General features: G+C 38.5%; 1 protein-coding gene across 3 annotated transcripts in view; it reads right to left on the minus strand.

Moving 5' to 3' along the window:
• COL6A5 (collagen type VI alpha 5 chain) overlaps window positions 1-18,599 on the minus strand; it is a 150,952-nt gene that overhangs the window by 34,036 nt on the left and 98,317 nt on the right. For all 3 annotated transcript variants that reach the window (XM_070466995.1, XM_070466994.1, XM_070466996.1), the window contains exons 36-37: window positions 17,633-17,723; window positions 10,908-11,113 (exon numbers count right to left, since the gene is read on the minus strand). In XM_070466995.1, the coding sequence (XP_070323096.1) occupies window positions 10,908-11,113; window positions 17,633-17,723 (297 nt within the window). The remainder of the gene's footprint in view (window positions 1-10,907; window positions 11,114-17,632; window positions 17,724-18,599) is intronic.

Genomic DNA, 18,599 nt, shown 5'->3' on the forward strand with positions numbered 1-18,599 from the left:
GCTCTTCCAGAAAATTGAAGAGGAAGGAAAATTCCCAAACTCATTCTACTAAGCCACCATCATCCTGATACCAAAACAAGACAAACCACACAAAAAATCACATACTAGTATCACTGATGAATACAGATGCCAAAATTCTCAACAAAATTCTAGGAAACAGAGTCCAAAAATTCTTTAAAAAGATGATACATCGTGACCAAGTGGGCTTTATCCCAAGGATGCAAGAATTCTTCAATATACACAAATCAATCAATGTGATATACTATATTAACAAACTGAAAGATAAAAATCACATGATCATCTCAATAGATGCAGAGAAAGCTTTCAACAAAATTCAGCACTCATTTATGATTTAAAAAAAAAACTCTCCAGAAAGTAGGCATAGAAGGAACATACCGCAACAAAATAAAAACCATATATGACAAATCCAAAGAAAACATTATTCTCAATGGTGAAAACTGAAAGTATTTTTTTCTGAGATCACGAACAAGACAAGGGTGCCCACTCTCACCACTATTATTCAACATAGGTTTGGAAGTCTTAGCCACAGTAATCAGAGAATAAAAAGAAATAAAAAGTTTCCAGATTGGAAAAGAAGAAATAAAATTCTGTTTGAAGATATTTCACATAGACAGTCCTAAAAATGCCACCAGAAAATTGCTAGAGCTAATCAAGAATATAGTAAAGTTGCAGGATATAAAAGTAATACATGAAATTCCTAGCTTTCCTATACACTAACAATGAAAAATCAGAAAGAGAAATTAAGGAAACAATCCCGTTCACCACTGCAACAAAAATAAAATGCCTAGGAATAAACCTACCTAAAGAGACAAAAGACTTGTATACAGAAAACTATAAGACACTGATGAAAGAAATAAAAAACAACACAAACAGATGGAGAGATATACTATGCTTTGGGATTGAAAGAATAAATATTTTGAAAATGACTACATTACCCCAAGCAATCTATAGATTCAAAGTAATCTTTATCAAACTACCAATGGCATTTTTCACCAGAACTAGAGCAAAAAAGTTCACAACTTATTTGGAAACACAAAAGATCTGAATAGTCAAAGCAATCTTCAGAAAGAAAAACTGAGCTAGAGAAATCAACCTTCCCGACTTCAGACTATACTACAAGGCCACTGTCATCAATAAAGTATGGTACTGGCAGAAAAACAGAAATATAGACCAATGGAACAAGATAGAAAGCCCAGAGATAAACCCACACATTATGGGCAACCTGTCTTTGACAAAGGAGGCAAGAATATACAACGGAGAAAAGATAATCTCTTCAATGAACAGTGCTAGGAAAACTGTACAGCCACATGTAAAAGAATGAAACTCAAACATTTTCTAACACCATACAAAAAAAGAAACTCAAAATGGATTAAAGACTTTAATATAAGGCCAGAAACTATAAAGATCTTAGAGGAAAACATTGGCAGTACATTCTTCGACATAAATTACACCAATATCCTCTTTGACCCATCTCCTAGAGTAAAGGAAATAAAAACAAAAACAATGTGACCTAGTAAAAGGTCAAAGCTTTAAAAGTTCAAAGCAAAGGAAACTATAAAGATTGAAAGACAACCCTCAGAACAGTAGAAAATAATTCAGATGAAACGCCTGACAAAGGATTAATCTCCAAAATATATAAGCAACTTATACAGCTCAATATCAGAAAAACAAACAACCTAGTCAAAAAACAGGCATACTTAACCAGACATTTCTCCAAAGAACACATACACATGGCTAATAAATACATGAAAAGATGCTCAACATCACTCATTATTACAGAAACGCAAATCAAACTAACACGAGCTATCTGTTCGCCCCAGCCAGAATGGACATTATCAAAAGCTCTACAGACAAGTGCTGGAGAAGATGTGGAGACAAGGGAACCCTCCTATACTCTTAGTGGGAAAGTAAACTGATATAGCCTTAATGGAGAACAGTATGGACATTTCTTTAAAAACTAGGAATAAATCTACCATATGATATAGCAATCTCACTCCTGGGCATATACCCTGAGAAAGCCAAAATTCTAAAAAAAAAAAAAACAAAAAACACATGTACTCCTATGTTCATTGCAGCACTGTTTACAATAGCCAGGACATGGAAGCAACCTAGATGTCCATCTACAGATGCATAGACAAAAAAAGATGTGGCACATATATACAATGGAATATTACTCAGCCATGAAAAGAGTGAATTTGAGCCAGTTCTATGGAGGTGGGTGAATACAGAGTGTATATAGAGTGAAATAAGAAAGAGAAAAACAAGTGTTGTGTATTAACACACACATATGGAATCTACAAAAGTGGTACTGGTGAACTCAGTTGAGAATGACCTGTGGACACAGTGGGGGAAGGAAGGGTGGGATGAGTTGAGAGACCAGCATTGACACACACACACTGCCACATGTAAAAGAGATGGTTAGTGGGAAGCTGCTGTGTAACAGAAGACTCCTGGCCTGATGCCCTGTGATGGCCTAGAGGAGTGGGATGGGAGGAGGGGAAAGAGGCTCAAGAGGGAGAAAGGAAAGGAAAGTGAAGCCCTCAGTCGTGTCCGACTCTTTGTGACCCCATGGACTGTAGCCTACCAGGCTCCTCTGTCCATGGGATTTTCCAGGCAAGAGGACTGGAGTGGGTTGCCATTGACTTCTCCGGGGGATCTTCCCAACCCAGGGATCGAACCCAGGTCTCCTGCATCGCAGGCAGACGCTTTACCCTCTGAGCCACCAAGGAAGCCCTTAAGAGGGAGAAGATGTATATATAATTATGGCTGATTCAAGTTGTTGGACGGCAGAAACCAACACAGCATTGTAAAGCAATTTTCCTCAAATTAAAGAGAGTTAGCATTTTTGTGGAAATGGGCATGGGTTTGAATTCTGGCTCTGCTGCTTATAATTTGTGCTTGTGGTTCTTTACATTAGTGTCCTCATCTATAAAATATAATAGTCATTATAATAATAATAGATGTGGGGTTAAGGATGAAATGAAGTCATGTATTAATTTAGAAAGAGTTTAGCACAGTGCCTGGTACATAGTTGCACATAGTAAATAAGCAGTAACTTATTACTATTATTAGCTACTGTTATTCCTAATGCATTGTTCCATCAGGTGAGACAGTGTATGCAATGCTGAAACCAATATTGATCCCCGAAGAATTCCATCTGCACTTTTTTGAACTGAATACTTTCTGATTTGTATTAGGCATTTATTTTTTTGTACACACAGAGTATACTCTATCAGATTATAGTCTCCTTTTAAGACAGGGCCTCTGTCTGAATCTTATTTTTTTTTAAATCTCTCTAAGACTAGCATGGGGTTTAATTCAGAACAGGAGCCAAACACATATTTGCTGCATTAACATTCACAGGAAAATTCACTTAAATGCTTGGCAGAGTCCTTTCCTATAGTAAGTCCTGGCTTCTCTGGTGGCTCAGACAGGAAAGAATCTGCCTGCAATGCCGGAGACACTGGTTTGATCTCTGGTTTGGGAAGGTACCCTGAAGAAGGGAATAGCTTACCTGGTCCAGGATTCTGGCCTGGAGAATTCCACGGACTGTGGAGCCTGGAAGGCTACAGTCTACGGGGTCGCAAAGAGTTGGACACGACTGAGCGACTAACATATATACCAACGGTAAGGGCTACCACTGCTTCCTCCATCACCACCACTAACATCACACAATTATTTCTTCAACTATCCACGTTTTATTCCATTATCAAAGGGCCCCGATGAAAAAAGTGTTGCTAACACTGTAGAACATTGCTTTAGTAATTGCAACAAATGATTACATGACACCTACAGAAGCAACCCGTGAAGTCAAATCATCCACGTATCTTGAACTCCCAATTCACATTAGTTCTGCCATACTGAAAATCTTCAAGGAAGTCACCCAAACTATAATAACTATACAATAAATTCCCAAACAAAAGTGAATGCCACAACCTGTCTACAGTTTAATATTAACAGAAGACTCAGTTTGTCTCCCAAAGAGCAACCAGATGGTTGAGATTTCCTAAAGCATTCATGAGATGTGTCACTACAGTTCAGATATAACCCCAATTCTACCACTGACCTCTTTCACACATGTACTAATATGAAAGTAGGTTTTTCAGCTAGAGGACTGTTTTGATGGGTGACTCAGAAGCCAATTCTGCCGCATTTAATTCCAGTACAGATTTTAGTGTAGCAGAAGATATATGTATTCAATTCAACACGTTAACAGCAAAGACTGGAAGCAAGCTAAGTGTTCAAGAGGTAAACAGTTAAGTACATTCCTTCACTGAGAGAAACATTATGAGAGAACAGAAGAATCAGTATGAAGCTTGCAGCAGTATGTAAAATGTGTAACGTGTGCAAAGCAGGATATGTAACTGAATAAAACTATGTAAGCCTCTGTATGTGTGTGCTCATTCGCTCAGTTATGTCCAGCTCTTTGTGACCCCGAGGACTGTAGCCCACCAGGTCCTCTGTCCATGGGATTTCCCAGGCAAGAACACTGGAGCAGGTTGCCATTTACTCCTCTAGGAGATCTTCCCAATCCAGGGACTGAACCCGAGTCTCCTGCATCTCCGGCACTGGCAGATGGATTCTTTACTACTGAGTGACCTGGGAAGCTCATGCAAACGTACATGCCAAAGAATGTATTCCACTCCACAAACATCTCAGTGTGCTAAATTGTCTGATTTGCGATTGTAATAAAATTTTATATGGTGTAATGTTGAAGCTGAAACTCCAATACTTTGGCCACCTGATATGAAGAGCTGACTCATTTGAAAAGACCCTGATGCTGGGAAAGATTGGGGGCAGGAGGTGAAGGGGACAACAGAGGATGAGATGGTTAGGTGGCATCACTGACTCAATGGACATAAGTTTGGGCAAACTCCGGGAGCTGGTGATGGACAGGGAGGCCTGGCGCGCTGCGATTCATGTGGTCACAGAGTCGGACCTGACTGAACGACTGAGCTGAACCGATGGTATCTACGTGATTTTTCTCAAAAATCAGCAGAACCCTGAGGGTGTGCTGGGAAACAATGGACAGTGTGTAGGAGTCACGGGTCCTTCCCACTCCTGGGCACACACACCGAGGAAACCAGATCTGAAAGAGACGCTTTCACCCCAGTGTGCATCGCAGCACTGTTTACAATAGCCAGGACACGGAAGCAACCCAGATGCCCATCAGCAGACGAATGGATGAGGAAGCTGTGGGACATATACACCATGGAATATTACTCAGCCATTAAAAAGAATTCATTTGAATCAGTTCTAATGAGATGGATGAAACTGGAGCCCATCATACAGAGCGAAGTAAGCCAGAAAGATAAAGACCATTACAGTATACTAACACATATATATGGAATTTAGAAAGATGGTAACGATAACCCTATATGCAAAACAGAAAAAGAGACTCAGATGTATAGAACAGACTTGTGGACTCTGTGGGAGAAGGCGAGGGTGGGATGTTTCAAGAGAACAGCATCGAAACATGTATATTATCTAGGGTGAAACAGATCACCAGCCCAGGTTGGATGCATGAGACAAGTGCTCGGGCCTGGTGCACTGGGAAGACCCAGAGGGATCGGGTGGAGAGGGAGGTGGTAGGGGGGACCGGGATGGGGAATACATGTAAATCCATGGCTAATTCATTTCAATGTATAACAAAAACCACTGCAATGATGTAAAGTAATTAGCCTCCAACTAATAAAAATAAATGAAAAAAAAAAAAAGAAGTTATGAGTCCTATATGGAACTAGTCTTTTAGTTTCATCATCTTGAGGGCATGGAGTTTCTCCTAACAGGGTTTCTTTGGCTATTGACACCCCGACTGCATGACTCTGTTGTGAGGGGATGTCCAGTGCACACCTCAGGGAGCTTGGCAGCGTCTGTGGCCTCCACCCACCAGCTATCAGTAACACCTTCCAGTTATGAAAACTAAAGAGTGTCTCCAGACACCTCAATATGCCTCTTAGGGTGGAGTAGGGTGGAATCACCTCCAGGTGAATTTGCAACAGCTAACCAGTAAATCAGGTCGCAAAGTTGACATGACTTGCTGACTGAACAACAACAAGAGCAGATCACTAAACCCCTTTCCAGCTTTAATACCTTATTATTGATTCAAAGTGAAAAAGATACACTGGCTTAAAAAAAAAGCTGACTATAGATCACAGTCAAGTTAGACTTGACTTGATCAAGTTAGACTTGATCAAAAACTTTGTCCGGGTGTTACAGCAAAACCCAAATGAAATTTTTGTCCAACCCAATAAAAATGTAAAGCAAAATCCAGGCAATTCCCTTGTGAACAACTCCAGCCTAGTTTTAAGAGGGAACTGTTCCTTCTCATTACTTAATAAAATTCACTGAAAAGAACATCAGTTGAAGTTGTCCTAAGGCCAGGGGCCACTTAGAGCTATGAGTGAGCACTAAGCTGAGTTTGGGTTGGTATTCCACATTTTAAAAAATTATCCTGTCCCTGTTTAATCTTGACAGTAGACTAATCATGCCTTAAGTGTTAATTAACACAGCATCTTTAATGAAAGTGCTAGGCTCACCATTGGGTCAACAGTTGAATTTAATTAGAATTAAGCCATCATTTTTCATTACATAATTCCAAAGAACTATGTGTAATCCATTGGTGAGTAATTAAGAGGAACTGAATTTTCCAAGGAATTTTTATATTGTGGAGGTCTTGGTCAAAATGTGTAATGGTATCGCTATATAATCTCTTGGAGAAGGAAATGGCAACCCACTCCAATATGCTTGCCTGGAGAATCCTGTGGACAGAGGAACCTGGTGGGCTGCTGTCCATAGGGTCGCAGAGAGTCGGACACAACTGAAGCGACTTAGCATGCATAGCATGCATATAATCTCTACATATTTGGATCTTAAAAATGTTTTCTTAGATAGATGTTAGATGAATAGATGGATGGATGAATGTTCAGTGTTCTTGGGTGAGTTAAATAAAATTATAAACCAGTTCACCTGGATCCCTTCAGCAATAGGCATTCTTCTGTTCTGTGATACTATCAGTAGTTACTCAGTTGATTTAGCTGAGAAGGCAGAGCAACTCCGGTACACTAAAGTGGTCGCATGCACAGTGGTTCTTAAACTTCAGCCTGGATGAGAATCACCTGTGTTGCTTGTTAAACATCAAAGGGCCAAGCCCCACCCCCCAGTTTCTGCTTCAGCAGACCCAGGACGAGTGCAGTTCTAGGTTCCCACGTGGTGCTGACTCTGATGGTGTACAGATACGCTTCGAGAATCACTGGGATAGTGAATCTCAAAAATGAGTACCTAGAGAAATCACCTAGGGTGGTTCTAAAGCTTGTATTGTAGCTTTTTCCTAGCCACACACACACACACCCCTAAATATGAAGAAGTAGTACTGAGAAAGGCTTAGGAATCTGTGCTTAGGAAGGGTTTCCAGGTAACTCTGATACAAATTGTCTTTGAGCTGCGGTAAAAGGCAATGCCAAAGAATGCTCAAACTACCACACAGTTGCACTCATCTCACATGTTAGTAAAGTAATGCTCAACATTGTCCAAGCCAGGCTTCAGAATACATGAACCATGAATTTCCAGATGTTCAGGCTGGTTTTAGAAAAGGCAGAGGAACCAGAGATCAAATTGCCAACATCGACTGGATCATCAAAAAAGCGAGGGAGTTCCAAAAAAACACCTATTTCTGCTTTATTGACTATGCCAAAGCCTTTGACTGTGTGGATCACAATAAACTGTGGAAAATTCTGAAAGAGATGGAAATACCAGACCACCTGACCTGCCTCTTGAGAAACCTGTATGCAGGTCAGGAAGCAACAGTCAGAACTGGACATGGAACAGACTGGTTCCAAATAGGAAAAGGAGCACGTCAAGGCTGTATATTGTCACCCTGCTTATTTAACTTCTATGCAGAGTACATCATGAGAAACGCTGGGCTGGAAGAAGCACAAGCTGGAATCAAGATTGCTGGGAGAAATATCAATAACCTCAGATATGCAGATGACACCACCCTTATGGCAGAAAGTGAAGAAGAACTAAAGAGCCTCTTGATGAAAGTTAAAGAAGAGAGTGAAAAAGTTGGCTTAAAGCTCAGCATTCAGAAAACTAAGATCATGGCATCCAGTCCCATCACTTCATGGCAAATAGATGGGGAAACAGTGGAAAGAGTGGCTGACTTTATTTTTCTGGGCTCCAAGATCACTGCAGATGGTGATTGCAGCCATGAAATTAAAATACGCTTAGTCCTTGGAAGGAAAGTTATAACCAATCTAGACAGCATACTAAAAAGCAGAGACGTTACTTTGTCAACAAAGGTCCATCTAGTCAAGGCTATGGTTTTTCCAGTGGTCATCTATGGATGTGAGAGTTGGACTGTAAAGAAAGCTGAGCGCCGAAGAATTGATGCTTTTGAACTGTGGTGTTGGAGAAGACTCTTGAGAGTCCCTTGGACTGCAAGGAGATCCAACCAGTCCATCCTGAAGGAGATCAGTCCTGAGTGTTGATTGGAAGGACTGATGCTGAAGCTGAAGCTCCAATACTTTGGCCATCTGATGCAAAGAGCTGACTCATTGGAAAAGATCCTGATGCTGGGAGGGGTTGGGGGCAGGAAGAGAAGAGGACGACAGAGGATGAGATGGCTGGATGGCATCACTGACTCAATGGACATGGGTTTGGGAGGACTCCGGGAGTTGATAATGGACAGGGAGGCCTGGCGTGCTGTGGTTCATGGGGTCTCAAAGAGTCGGACACGACTGAGCCACTGAACTGAACGGAAGGAGTGGAGCGGGCCAGGAAAGAAGATGGAATTAAAGCTGAGTTGGAAACCAGAGTAGCGAGGAAGCAGCAGACGGAGAGGACTAGTAAAGAGACCGTGGTTGTGTTTCTTATGAAAGAGAGTGATACACAACTCATTGCCAGCGGCAGTACTCTGGGAACTAAAAATTCTTCAGTGGTTAAGATTCCTGACTTCTGCAGGACTCTCAGTTCAACAGTGCAAAAATTAGCTATTGACCACATGAATTACATTATAAATGAGTATTATGCATAGCATATGGACGTTATCAACCTTTTATTTGTGCAATACATCTGGAATGTATCAAAGCTCATCTCTTGGTAACTAAATAAAATATCTGAACTACAATTTATTCTCCTTGAGGATGACACATTATACAGAAAGTTCTTAGCAGCTTTTAACAACCAGCTAACAATGATTTTAAGAGAAAAAAATAGATAAGAATAATACAAAGTCCCTAGACAATACTGATGATCTGAGACTCAGATTTATCATAAAGGAAAAAAATATATATATATGTTATCCATAGGTCTGAGACTTTGTTTCCAGGAAATTACAACTTGACATAATCCTCCATGGAATTCTCAACACACTTCAACCCACTGCAAGAGAAATTGTGTGAGGTGGGGATAAGAGAAAATTGACACTTTTCCCTATAGAGCTATGCAACAATTATTTCTTCAGCCAAATTAGACCTTAAGCTGGTACTTTTATGAGTATCTCCATTCCCAGACATCTGAAAAACCAAGTGAAAAGTCTTCCTATTATTACTGAACAATGTTCATTAAAGATGGCTGCAAAGATGTTTCTTTTTTTTCCCCTTAAGTATCCAATAATTTCTGCCTTTCTTGAAAAGTTTCACGCTTTTGAATTATCAGAATTTAAAATGCTTACCTCTAACCATACTATCACAAATGACCATTTAGTATTTCAAAAACTGCCAAGACAATTTCTCTTTTTCTGTTTTCAAAACTTGAGCATGATAAATTCCTGTGCCTTGAGAACTGTTTTAATTCCCATATCATTAGAATGAATACCCCAAATTAACTGCATTCATTAAGAAAAACAATTTTTTATTCTCTTCTTTAAGCTATGTCTATATAATGATAATATCTGTTTTAAATAAGCAATGAACATACTTGAATACCTTAATGCCTATTAACTATGTACATGCAGTTTTACTCTATTACCTTTTTTAAAAGTCTTATTTTTCAACTAGTGATTGATTGACTTTTTAATTCTGAATTCTAGCTTCTATAAAGGAAATTTTAGTTATTTTTAAAGGTAAAATTCAAACTTATATATTTCAGAAATAGGGGGAAATATGGGGACATGAGAGTTGAGCCCAAAGAATAGAACATTTATTTATCCAAGGGAGTTACTAAGAATTAGTATTATTCATTCTTGTGAATAATTGGCATGCGATTGGCGCCCTTTTCTTTCAAACTTGCATATGCTAACAGTACACATGATACTTATGATATAATGCTTTAAATGTTTGCACTCTGGCCAAATGAGCATTTTGGAAGACTCCAGATGCATAGATGGAATAACTGACCAGTCTTTTAGAATGTCACCCTTTAAAAAGAAAATAAGGCCAAAATTCTATGTATCTGAATTGTTTTAAACTATTAAACTCTGACAAAAAGCATTTCTGCTTTGCCATTAAAATGTATACAGTAGACAGTGGAGTATTTAATTTATTTCCAGTGGGAGGGAGGAACCTTACACCATCTTATACAATCACAAATTCTGGGGCACTGGCCAGGGCAACTTTTAAGTTATTTTAACTCCTCCTTTGCTATGGTATTTCTCTATATTGCCTCCTTCTACATCACACTAACCTAAATTGTGGCTTAAATTGTGGCTTCTAGAGAAATCTTAAGTTTGGTGAGAATATCAGGGATGTTTTTTAGGGCTTACCAGTGATTTCCAGAATGGTACCTGTGACCATTTAAATCTTCAAATCAAATAAACACAGCAGTTGTAGCCACCATCTTGAACTTGAAAAAAACTTGCTTTTTATACCATGCTTGTTTGTTTGATTCCCTATTAGTGTTAAAAAGATGAAGATCAAGTTATTCAGTATAACTTTTCATTTCCTTACCAGATGTGAGACTTGTGATTGCTTCAGAACCCCAATCTTCTTCATATTTAGTCATTAATTTCTGTGGCATGAGCATCTGGCTTGGAATGTAAACCAAGTGGTCACTTCCATTGTCCTCCAGTACAAAAGGTGCATCTCTCCTAGCACTCAATCTCTGACCAATGATGTTCTCTCCTGAAGAAATCTCATAAGGTTCAGGGGTAAATCTAGAAGATAAAAAGGAAGGTTTTAGGTGAATTAAAACTTTAGGAAAAGTTTAAACTTCAGGGAAGTTTTAGTTTTATTTGTATTAGGGGAATATAAACAAAACATCCCAATGATTTAATATGGTTACTTAATTATTTCTTAGAATGATAGTTGGGTGTTAAAAATCTAAACTTATTTTAATCAAATAATTCATTAAGATTCATTATACTACATGGGGAATTCTACCAAACATGTAGAGAAGAACTAATACCTATCCTTCTTAACCTATTCAAAATATTCAAGAGGACAGAACACTCCCACATTCATTATAAAAGGCCACCAATATCCTGAAACCAAAATCAAAGACACTCCAAAAAAAAGAAAATTATATGCCAGTATCTTAGATGAGTATAGGATGCAAACTTCTCAATAAAATATTAGCAAACTGAATCCAACAGTATATAAAAGAATCATAAACCACATGTCAAGTCAGATTTATTCCAGGGACACAAGAATGGTTGAAAATACACAAATCAATCAGTGTGATATACCACATTAACAGAAGGAAAGACATAAAATCACATGATCATCTCAACATACGCAGAAAAAGCATGTAATGAATTCAACCTCCATTCATGATCAAAGTGGGTATAGAAGGAATATATCTTAACATAATAAAGACCATTTATGACAAATCTGCAGCTAACATCATGTGCAATGGTGAAAAGCAGAAAGGTTTTCCTCTAACTCTAGGAACAAGACAAGGATATCCACTCTCACTACCTCTATTTAACATAATTCTGAAAGTTCTAGTCACAGCAATCAGATAAGAAAAAGAAATAAAAGGCATCCACACTGGAACAGAAGAAACAAAACTGTCCCTATTTGCAGATGGAATGAGACTTTATGCAGAATATCCTAAAGACTCTACCCCAAAAGTATCAGAACCAATAAATGCATTAAGCAAAGTCACAGGACACAAGATTAATATACAGAAATCTATTGCTTTTCTATATACAAATAATGAACTCTCAGAAAGAGAAAGCAAAAAATCAATCCCATTTAAAATTGTATCAAAAAGAATAAAATACCAAGGAGGGAAAAGACCTATACTCTGAAAACAATAAAACATTGATACAGAAAATTAAAAATGATACAAAGAAATAAAAGATATAATTTGCACTTGGGTTGGAAGAATTAATATTGTTAAAATGGCCATGCTACCCAAAACAATCTACAGATTTAATGCGATCTCTATCAAAATATCCATGAAAATTTTTCACAGAACTAGAAAAAAATAATCCTAAAATTCATATGAAAACATCAAAAGACCTTGACTTGCCAAAGCAAGCTTGAAAAAAAAAAAAGCTGGAGATTCCATTCTCCCAGACTTCAGACTATACTACAAAGCTACGGTAATCAAAATAGCAAGGTACTGGTACAAAAATAGATGCATAGATCAATGAAACAGAATAGAGAGCCCGGGAATAAGCCCACACACTTATGGACAATTAATCTATCTATGGCAGAAAAAAGCAAGAATGTACAATGGAGAAAAGACAATCTCTTCCATTAGTGGTGTGAGAAAATGGAGAGCTGTATGTAAAACAATGAAATTAGAGCATTTCTTCACACCATATACAAAAATTAACTCAAAATAGATAAAGACCTAAATGTGAAGACCAGAAACCAGAAAAGTCCTACAAGAGAACATAGGCATGAATCATAGCAATATTTTTTGGAACTGTCTTCTCAGGTAAAAGAAACAAAAGCAAAAATAAATAAACAGGATTAAATTAAACTTAAAAGCTTTTGCACAGCAAAGGAAGCCACTGACAAAACTAAAAGAGAACATAGGGAGTAGGAGAAAATATTTGCCAATGGTATGTCTTATGAGGGGTTAATATTCAAAAGAGATAGACACTTCATACAACTCCATGCCAAAAAAAAAAACCCAATTAAAAAAAGAGAGAAGACCCAAAGAGATATTTCTCCAAAGAAGACATACAGATGGCCAGCAGGCACATGAAAAGATGTTAAACATTGCTAATCATCAGAAAAATACAAACCACAAAGAGATATATCCTCACACCTGTCAGAATAGCAAACATCAAAACACCGAATGTTTGAGAGAACATGGAAAAAGGAAACCCTTGTACACTGAGTGGGAATGTAAACTGGTGCAGCCACTTGGCAGAGCAGTATGCAGATTCCTTAAAAAACCAAACAGAGAGCTTTCCTATGATCCAGCAGTTCTCCTGGGAATATATAAGAAGAAAACAAAACCACTAAAAACTACTAAAAGGAAAAGATATATGCACCGCAATGTTCATAGCAGTATTATTTACAATAGCCAAGACACAGAAGCACCCAAGTGCCCATCAACGGATGACTGGTTTAAGAAGATGTGGTATATATATATACAATGGAATATTACTCACTCATAAAAAGAATGGAATATTGCCACTTGAAGGTACATGAATAGATTTGGAGAATATTAATAGTTAAGTAAGTCTGAGACAAAAACACAAATACTATATGGTATTGTTTATGTGTGGAATATAAAAAAATAGTGCAAATTAATGTATATAGCAAACCTGAAACAGATTCACGGATGCAGAGAAAAAACTTGAGATTAGCAGAGGGAAGAAGGCGGGGGAGGGGCAGATTAGTGGTATGGGATTAAGAGATATGAAACTATTACGTATAAAATAGATAAGAAACAAGAATATTTTGTATAGCACAGGGACTTATAGCTATTATCTTGTAATAAGTTTGAATATAATCTGTAAAAGTACTGAATCACTGTGCTGTACCCCTGAAACTAGTATAATACTGTAAATCAACTATACTTCATTTATTAAAAAGCATATACTGATACATTTTTGTAAATTCCCATTTATCATCATCTTTCCCCCCATTTACTTAGAGCCTATGAAATAGTATTTAATATGTTGAAATAAATCAAATAAATCAAAGGCAATACCAAAGAATGTTCAAACTAATGCATAATCGCACTCATCTCACACGCTAGCAAAGTTATGCTCAAAATTCTCCAAGTGAGACTTCAACAGCACATGAACCGAGAACTTCCGGATTTTCAAGCTAGATTTAGAAAAGGCAGAAGAACCAGAGATCAAAATTGCCTACACCTGTTGGATCATAGAGAAAGCAAGAGAATTCCAGAAAAACATCTACTTCTGCTTTATTGACTACACAAAAGTCTTTGACTGTGTGGATCACAACAAACTGTGGAAAATTCTTAAAGAGATGGGAATACCAGACCACCTGGCCTGCCTTCTGAGAAATCTGTATGCAGGTCAGGAATCAACAGTTGGAATCGAACATGGAACAACAAACTGGTTTCAGATTGGGAAAGGAGTACGTCAAGGCTGTATAATGTCACCCTGCTTATTTAACTTATATGCAGAGTACATCATGAGAAACGCTGGGCTGGAGGAAGCACAGGCTGGAACCAAGATTGCCGGGAGAAATATCAATAACCTCTGATATGCAGATGATACCACCCTGATGGCAGAAAGTGAAGAGGAACTGAAGAGCCTCTTGACGAAAGTGAAAGAGGAGAGTGAAAAAGCTGGCTTAAAACTCAACACTCAAAAAACTAAGATCACAGCATCTGGTCCCATCACTTCATGGGAAATAGATGGGGAAACAGTGGAAGCAGTATCAGACTTTATTTTTGGGGGCTCCAAAATCACTGCAGATGGTGACTGTAGCCATGAAATTAAAATACACTTACTCCTTGGAAGGAAAGTTATGACCAACCTAGACAGCATATTAAAAAGCAGAGACATTACTTTGCCAACAAAGTTCTGTCTAGTCAAAGCTACGACTTTTCCAGTAGTCATGCATGATGTGAGAGCTGGACTATAAAGAAAACTGAGCAACAAAGAATTGATGCTTTTGAACTGTGGTGTTGGAGAAGACTCTTGAGAGTCCCTTGGACTGCAAGGAGATCCAACCAGTCCATCCTAAAGAAAATAAGTCCTGAATATTCATTGAAAAGACTGATGCTGAAGCTGAAGCTCCAATACTTTGGCCACCTGATGAGAACTGACTCAAAGACCTTGTTGCTGGGAAAGATTGAAGGCAGGAGGAGAAGGTGACGACAGAGAATGAGATAGTTAGATGGCATCACTGACTCAATGGACATGAGTTTGAGCAAGCTCCAGGAGTTGGTGATGGACAGGGAGGCCTGGCGTGCTGCAGTCCTTGGGGTCGCAAAGAGTCAGACATGAGTGAGCAACTGAACTAAACTGAATTTGTCACTAAGTTTTGGATAAATGACAAGAAACTCATAGGTTACTTGGGAAAACCAAATAATGTGTCTCAGATTGATATCAGTCTCCACAGAAAACCTAGAATATATTTGTTTAAGTTACTATCAACTACCCTGAGAGGAATAAGACTATATAAAGCATATGTCATTGACATTATCCCTCCTAAAATGGTGCTTACTTTTACATTCTTTGGAGTAAGAATGATAGTTTGAAAGTATTTTTGCTTTTACTTAGACGATTATAAAAACAAATTCAATATAATTTAATTCTTATTTTATTAATGGTTCTATGAGTGAGTGAGTGAAGTCGTTCATTCGTGGCTGACTCTTTGCAACCCCATGGACTGCAGCCTACCAGGTTCCTCTGTCCATGGGATTCTCCAGGAAAGAACACTAGAGTGGATTGCCATTTCCTTCTCCAGGGGATCTTCCCTACCCAGGGATCAAACCGAGGTCTCCCTCATTGCAGGTAGACGCTTTACCCTCTAAGCTACCAGGGGTCTATATGCAATTTCAAATCCATGTTTACATTTGCATTGATACTGATGGTCTGGCTTACTTTACTTGGTATGATAACCGTCCAGGTCCATTCATGTTGCCACAAATGGTATTGTTTTGTTTTTTATGGCTGAGTGATATTCCATGTGTGTGTGTGTGTGTGTGTGTGTGTGTGTGTGTGTGTACCACGTCTTCTTTAACCATTCATCTGTCAAAGGACATTTAGTTTACTTCCATGTCTTGGCTATAAATGCTTTTTTGTTTTTAGGAATTCTATTTTGGCAAAACAGAATCATCCAATACACTAAACTAGCGTCTTCCTGAATTTCCTTGGGTTTGATGTACAAATTTGTTTTTGTTTGCGAGTTGCTTAGGAACTAGACACATATGGTATTTGCAGCTAGCTTATTTTTGTACATCCCTAAATGACAGTATATTAGAATATAGTTCTGTAAGAATGGATCTTCCTTTAAATAAGATTATTGTGTACTCCACATCAGGAAACACTGCTCACAGGGCATCAGTGCCATATTGTCCTTCAGGACGTGTGAACTGATGGATGCCCCTTATTAAGCTACCGACACAACAGGAACACTTTAATCGTCCCGTTTTGCTCCTGGATATATGGGAAAGACTGCATCTATTCTGAGAAGCTCTTTCCTTAATTGCAATGTGATCAGTCAGGGCCATTATGAGCCTAACTCTGAACTTCCACAGGCTACAGTCAGGGATCCAAGGTCAGTGAAATAGAGAAGCACAGAGCAACCAAATAAGCTAAATTCTCATTCTAGCTGAGGTTCATGATCCATTCAGATTATTTGTATATTCATTCATAAAAAAAAATTAAAGAAAACTGTTTACATGTGCAGGCTTCCCTGATGGCTCAGTGGTGGGGAAAAAAAAAAAGTCCACCTGCCAAGGCAGATGTGGATCCAATCCCTGGGTCAGGAGGATCCTCTGGAGAAGGAAACGGCAACCCACTCCAGGATTCTTGCCCGGGACATCCCATGGACAGAGGAGCCTGATGGAATACAGCCCATGGGGTCACGAAGAATCAGACATGACTTAGCAACTAAAACCAAATATTTACATATGCAATGATATCATGGGGTCTTTCATACTATGTTTTTGGAACGAAACAATGAATCACATGGAACCCCAGGCTTCAGTGAGACAAGACAATGGGATAGAGTGTAATAAACTCCTCAGCAGAGGTGTAAAACAGAATTAAGCAAGGAAGAACTCTGGATTTTGGCTGAGAGTAAAGATGGGCTTCGAAGAGTTAACGGCTTCAGTCGGGGCCTTGAGGGGTGGTAGGGTTTTACTGGGAGGAACAAGGTCTCAGGGTTCAGAAGGGTGAAACAGCAGTTCACACAGGGCAGACAAGAGGCCAGGGTGGCCGGAACTCTGTGCTCATGATGGGCAGAGATGGGAAGTAAGGGTTGAGGTAGGTTGAGGCTGAATTCTGGGTTCTATTCTGGGGTAAAATTTCCATATGGAAATTTCTGAGGAAACCATGAAGTTTGAATCAAAACTGCAATACGCTAAAGAGGATGTTATAAAATCCATCAATCCAGAAAGCACGCTTGATGTGTAACTTCTACTGCGGATTGTGGAACACGTGAAGAGCCTTTCTCCGGAGACCTCATCAGCTTCCTCCACCTAATACTTGCCACCAGCCAGTTACACACCGCTCAGTCAATCAAAGGTCACTGATAAATATCAGAGCTTTCCAACTCACGGGAGACCGATGTTTTGATCTTCCTCGTCTTCTGAATAAATGAGTTTGCAGATGTTCTCAAGCACTGGTGGTGGGTACTGATTGAATCCTCCTATTGAGAGAGGAAAGTGATAGTTAAATTTTAAACTAGAAATTGTATGTGCTAAGGGGAAGAGAATCTCGGTAGGAATCTTCTTGAAGCAATAAATGTCACTAAAATACTTCAGTACAATTTGGCTGGGGTGAAAACAGAAAATAGTAGCAACTGGAAATAGCATTCAGAGTTTGATTATAGAATATTTTTCAGCCAAAGAATTACCAGGGACCTCCTCAAATTGTTAATTTTAAGAGTTCATTGTGAGGCAGAGACACTTAATTTCCATATGTTCAGGCTGACATGGTCTAAGGAAATTTTTATTCTGATTCTATAAGACTTTTTTCACTCAGACTTATGCTAATAGCTGAAATACAAAAGATGTAATGTTTTATTACATAATGCTACATCTGTGCTTCTGCACCAATTAACACTGATTTCCTAGGAGGAAAATTGTCACAGGGAAGATTTTAGCTTATTTCCCTACACAATATATCCTTACCTCTTCCTATTGTTCTATAAACTGTGGGATACTGAGAAGTATATAATTTCCCTCCTTATTCAGGAAAATAAATCAGTTTCAGTGAAAGGAGACCTTTGACCATTGAATGATCAAACACACCATGAAAACATCTGTGAATGCTTATGGTTTTATAATAATCATATTTCTCTGGTTCTAAGATGAGCAATATTTCTGTTTCTTTGAAATGAAACTGTCTTCTAATTAATTGAGGTGGACAGTTATTGTTGATGAGGAAGGAATTGTGAAGCCATTGTCATCACCTGTACATGTGGGAACAGTAAATATGCCAGCTCCAAAATGTGTTGAATTGTAGAAAAAAAACTCTTGGTAGTAAAAGAGACTTTCAACCTCTACAAATCAAGTGGATGTGG

Source organism: Odocoileus virginianus, chromosome 4, assembly GCF_023699985.2.
Source record: "Odocoileus virginianus isolate 20LAN1187 ecotype Illinois chromosome 4, Ovbor_1.2, whole genome shotgun sequence".
Classification (NCBI taxonomy): Eukaryota; Metazoa; Chordata; class Mammalia; order Artiodactyla; family Cervidae; genus Odocoileus; species Odocoileus virginianus.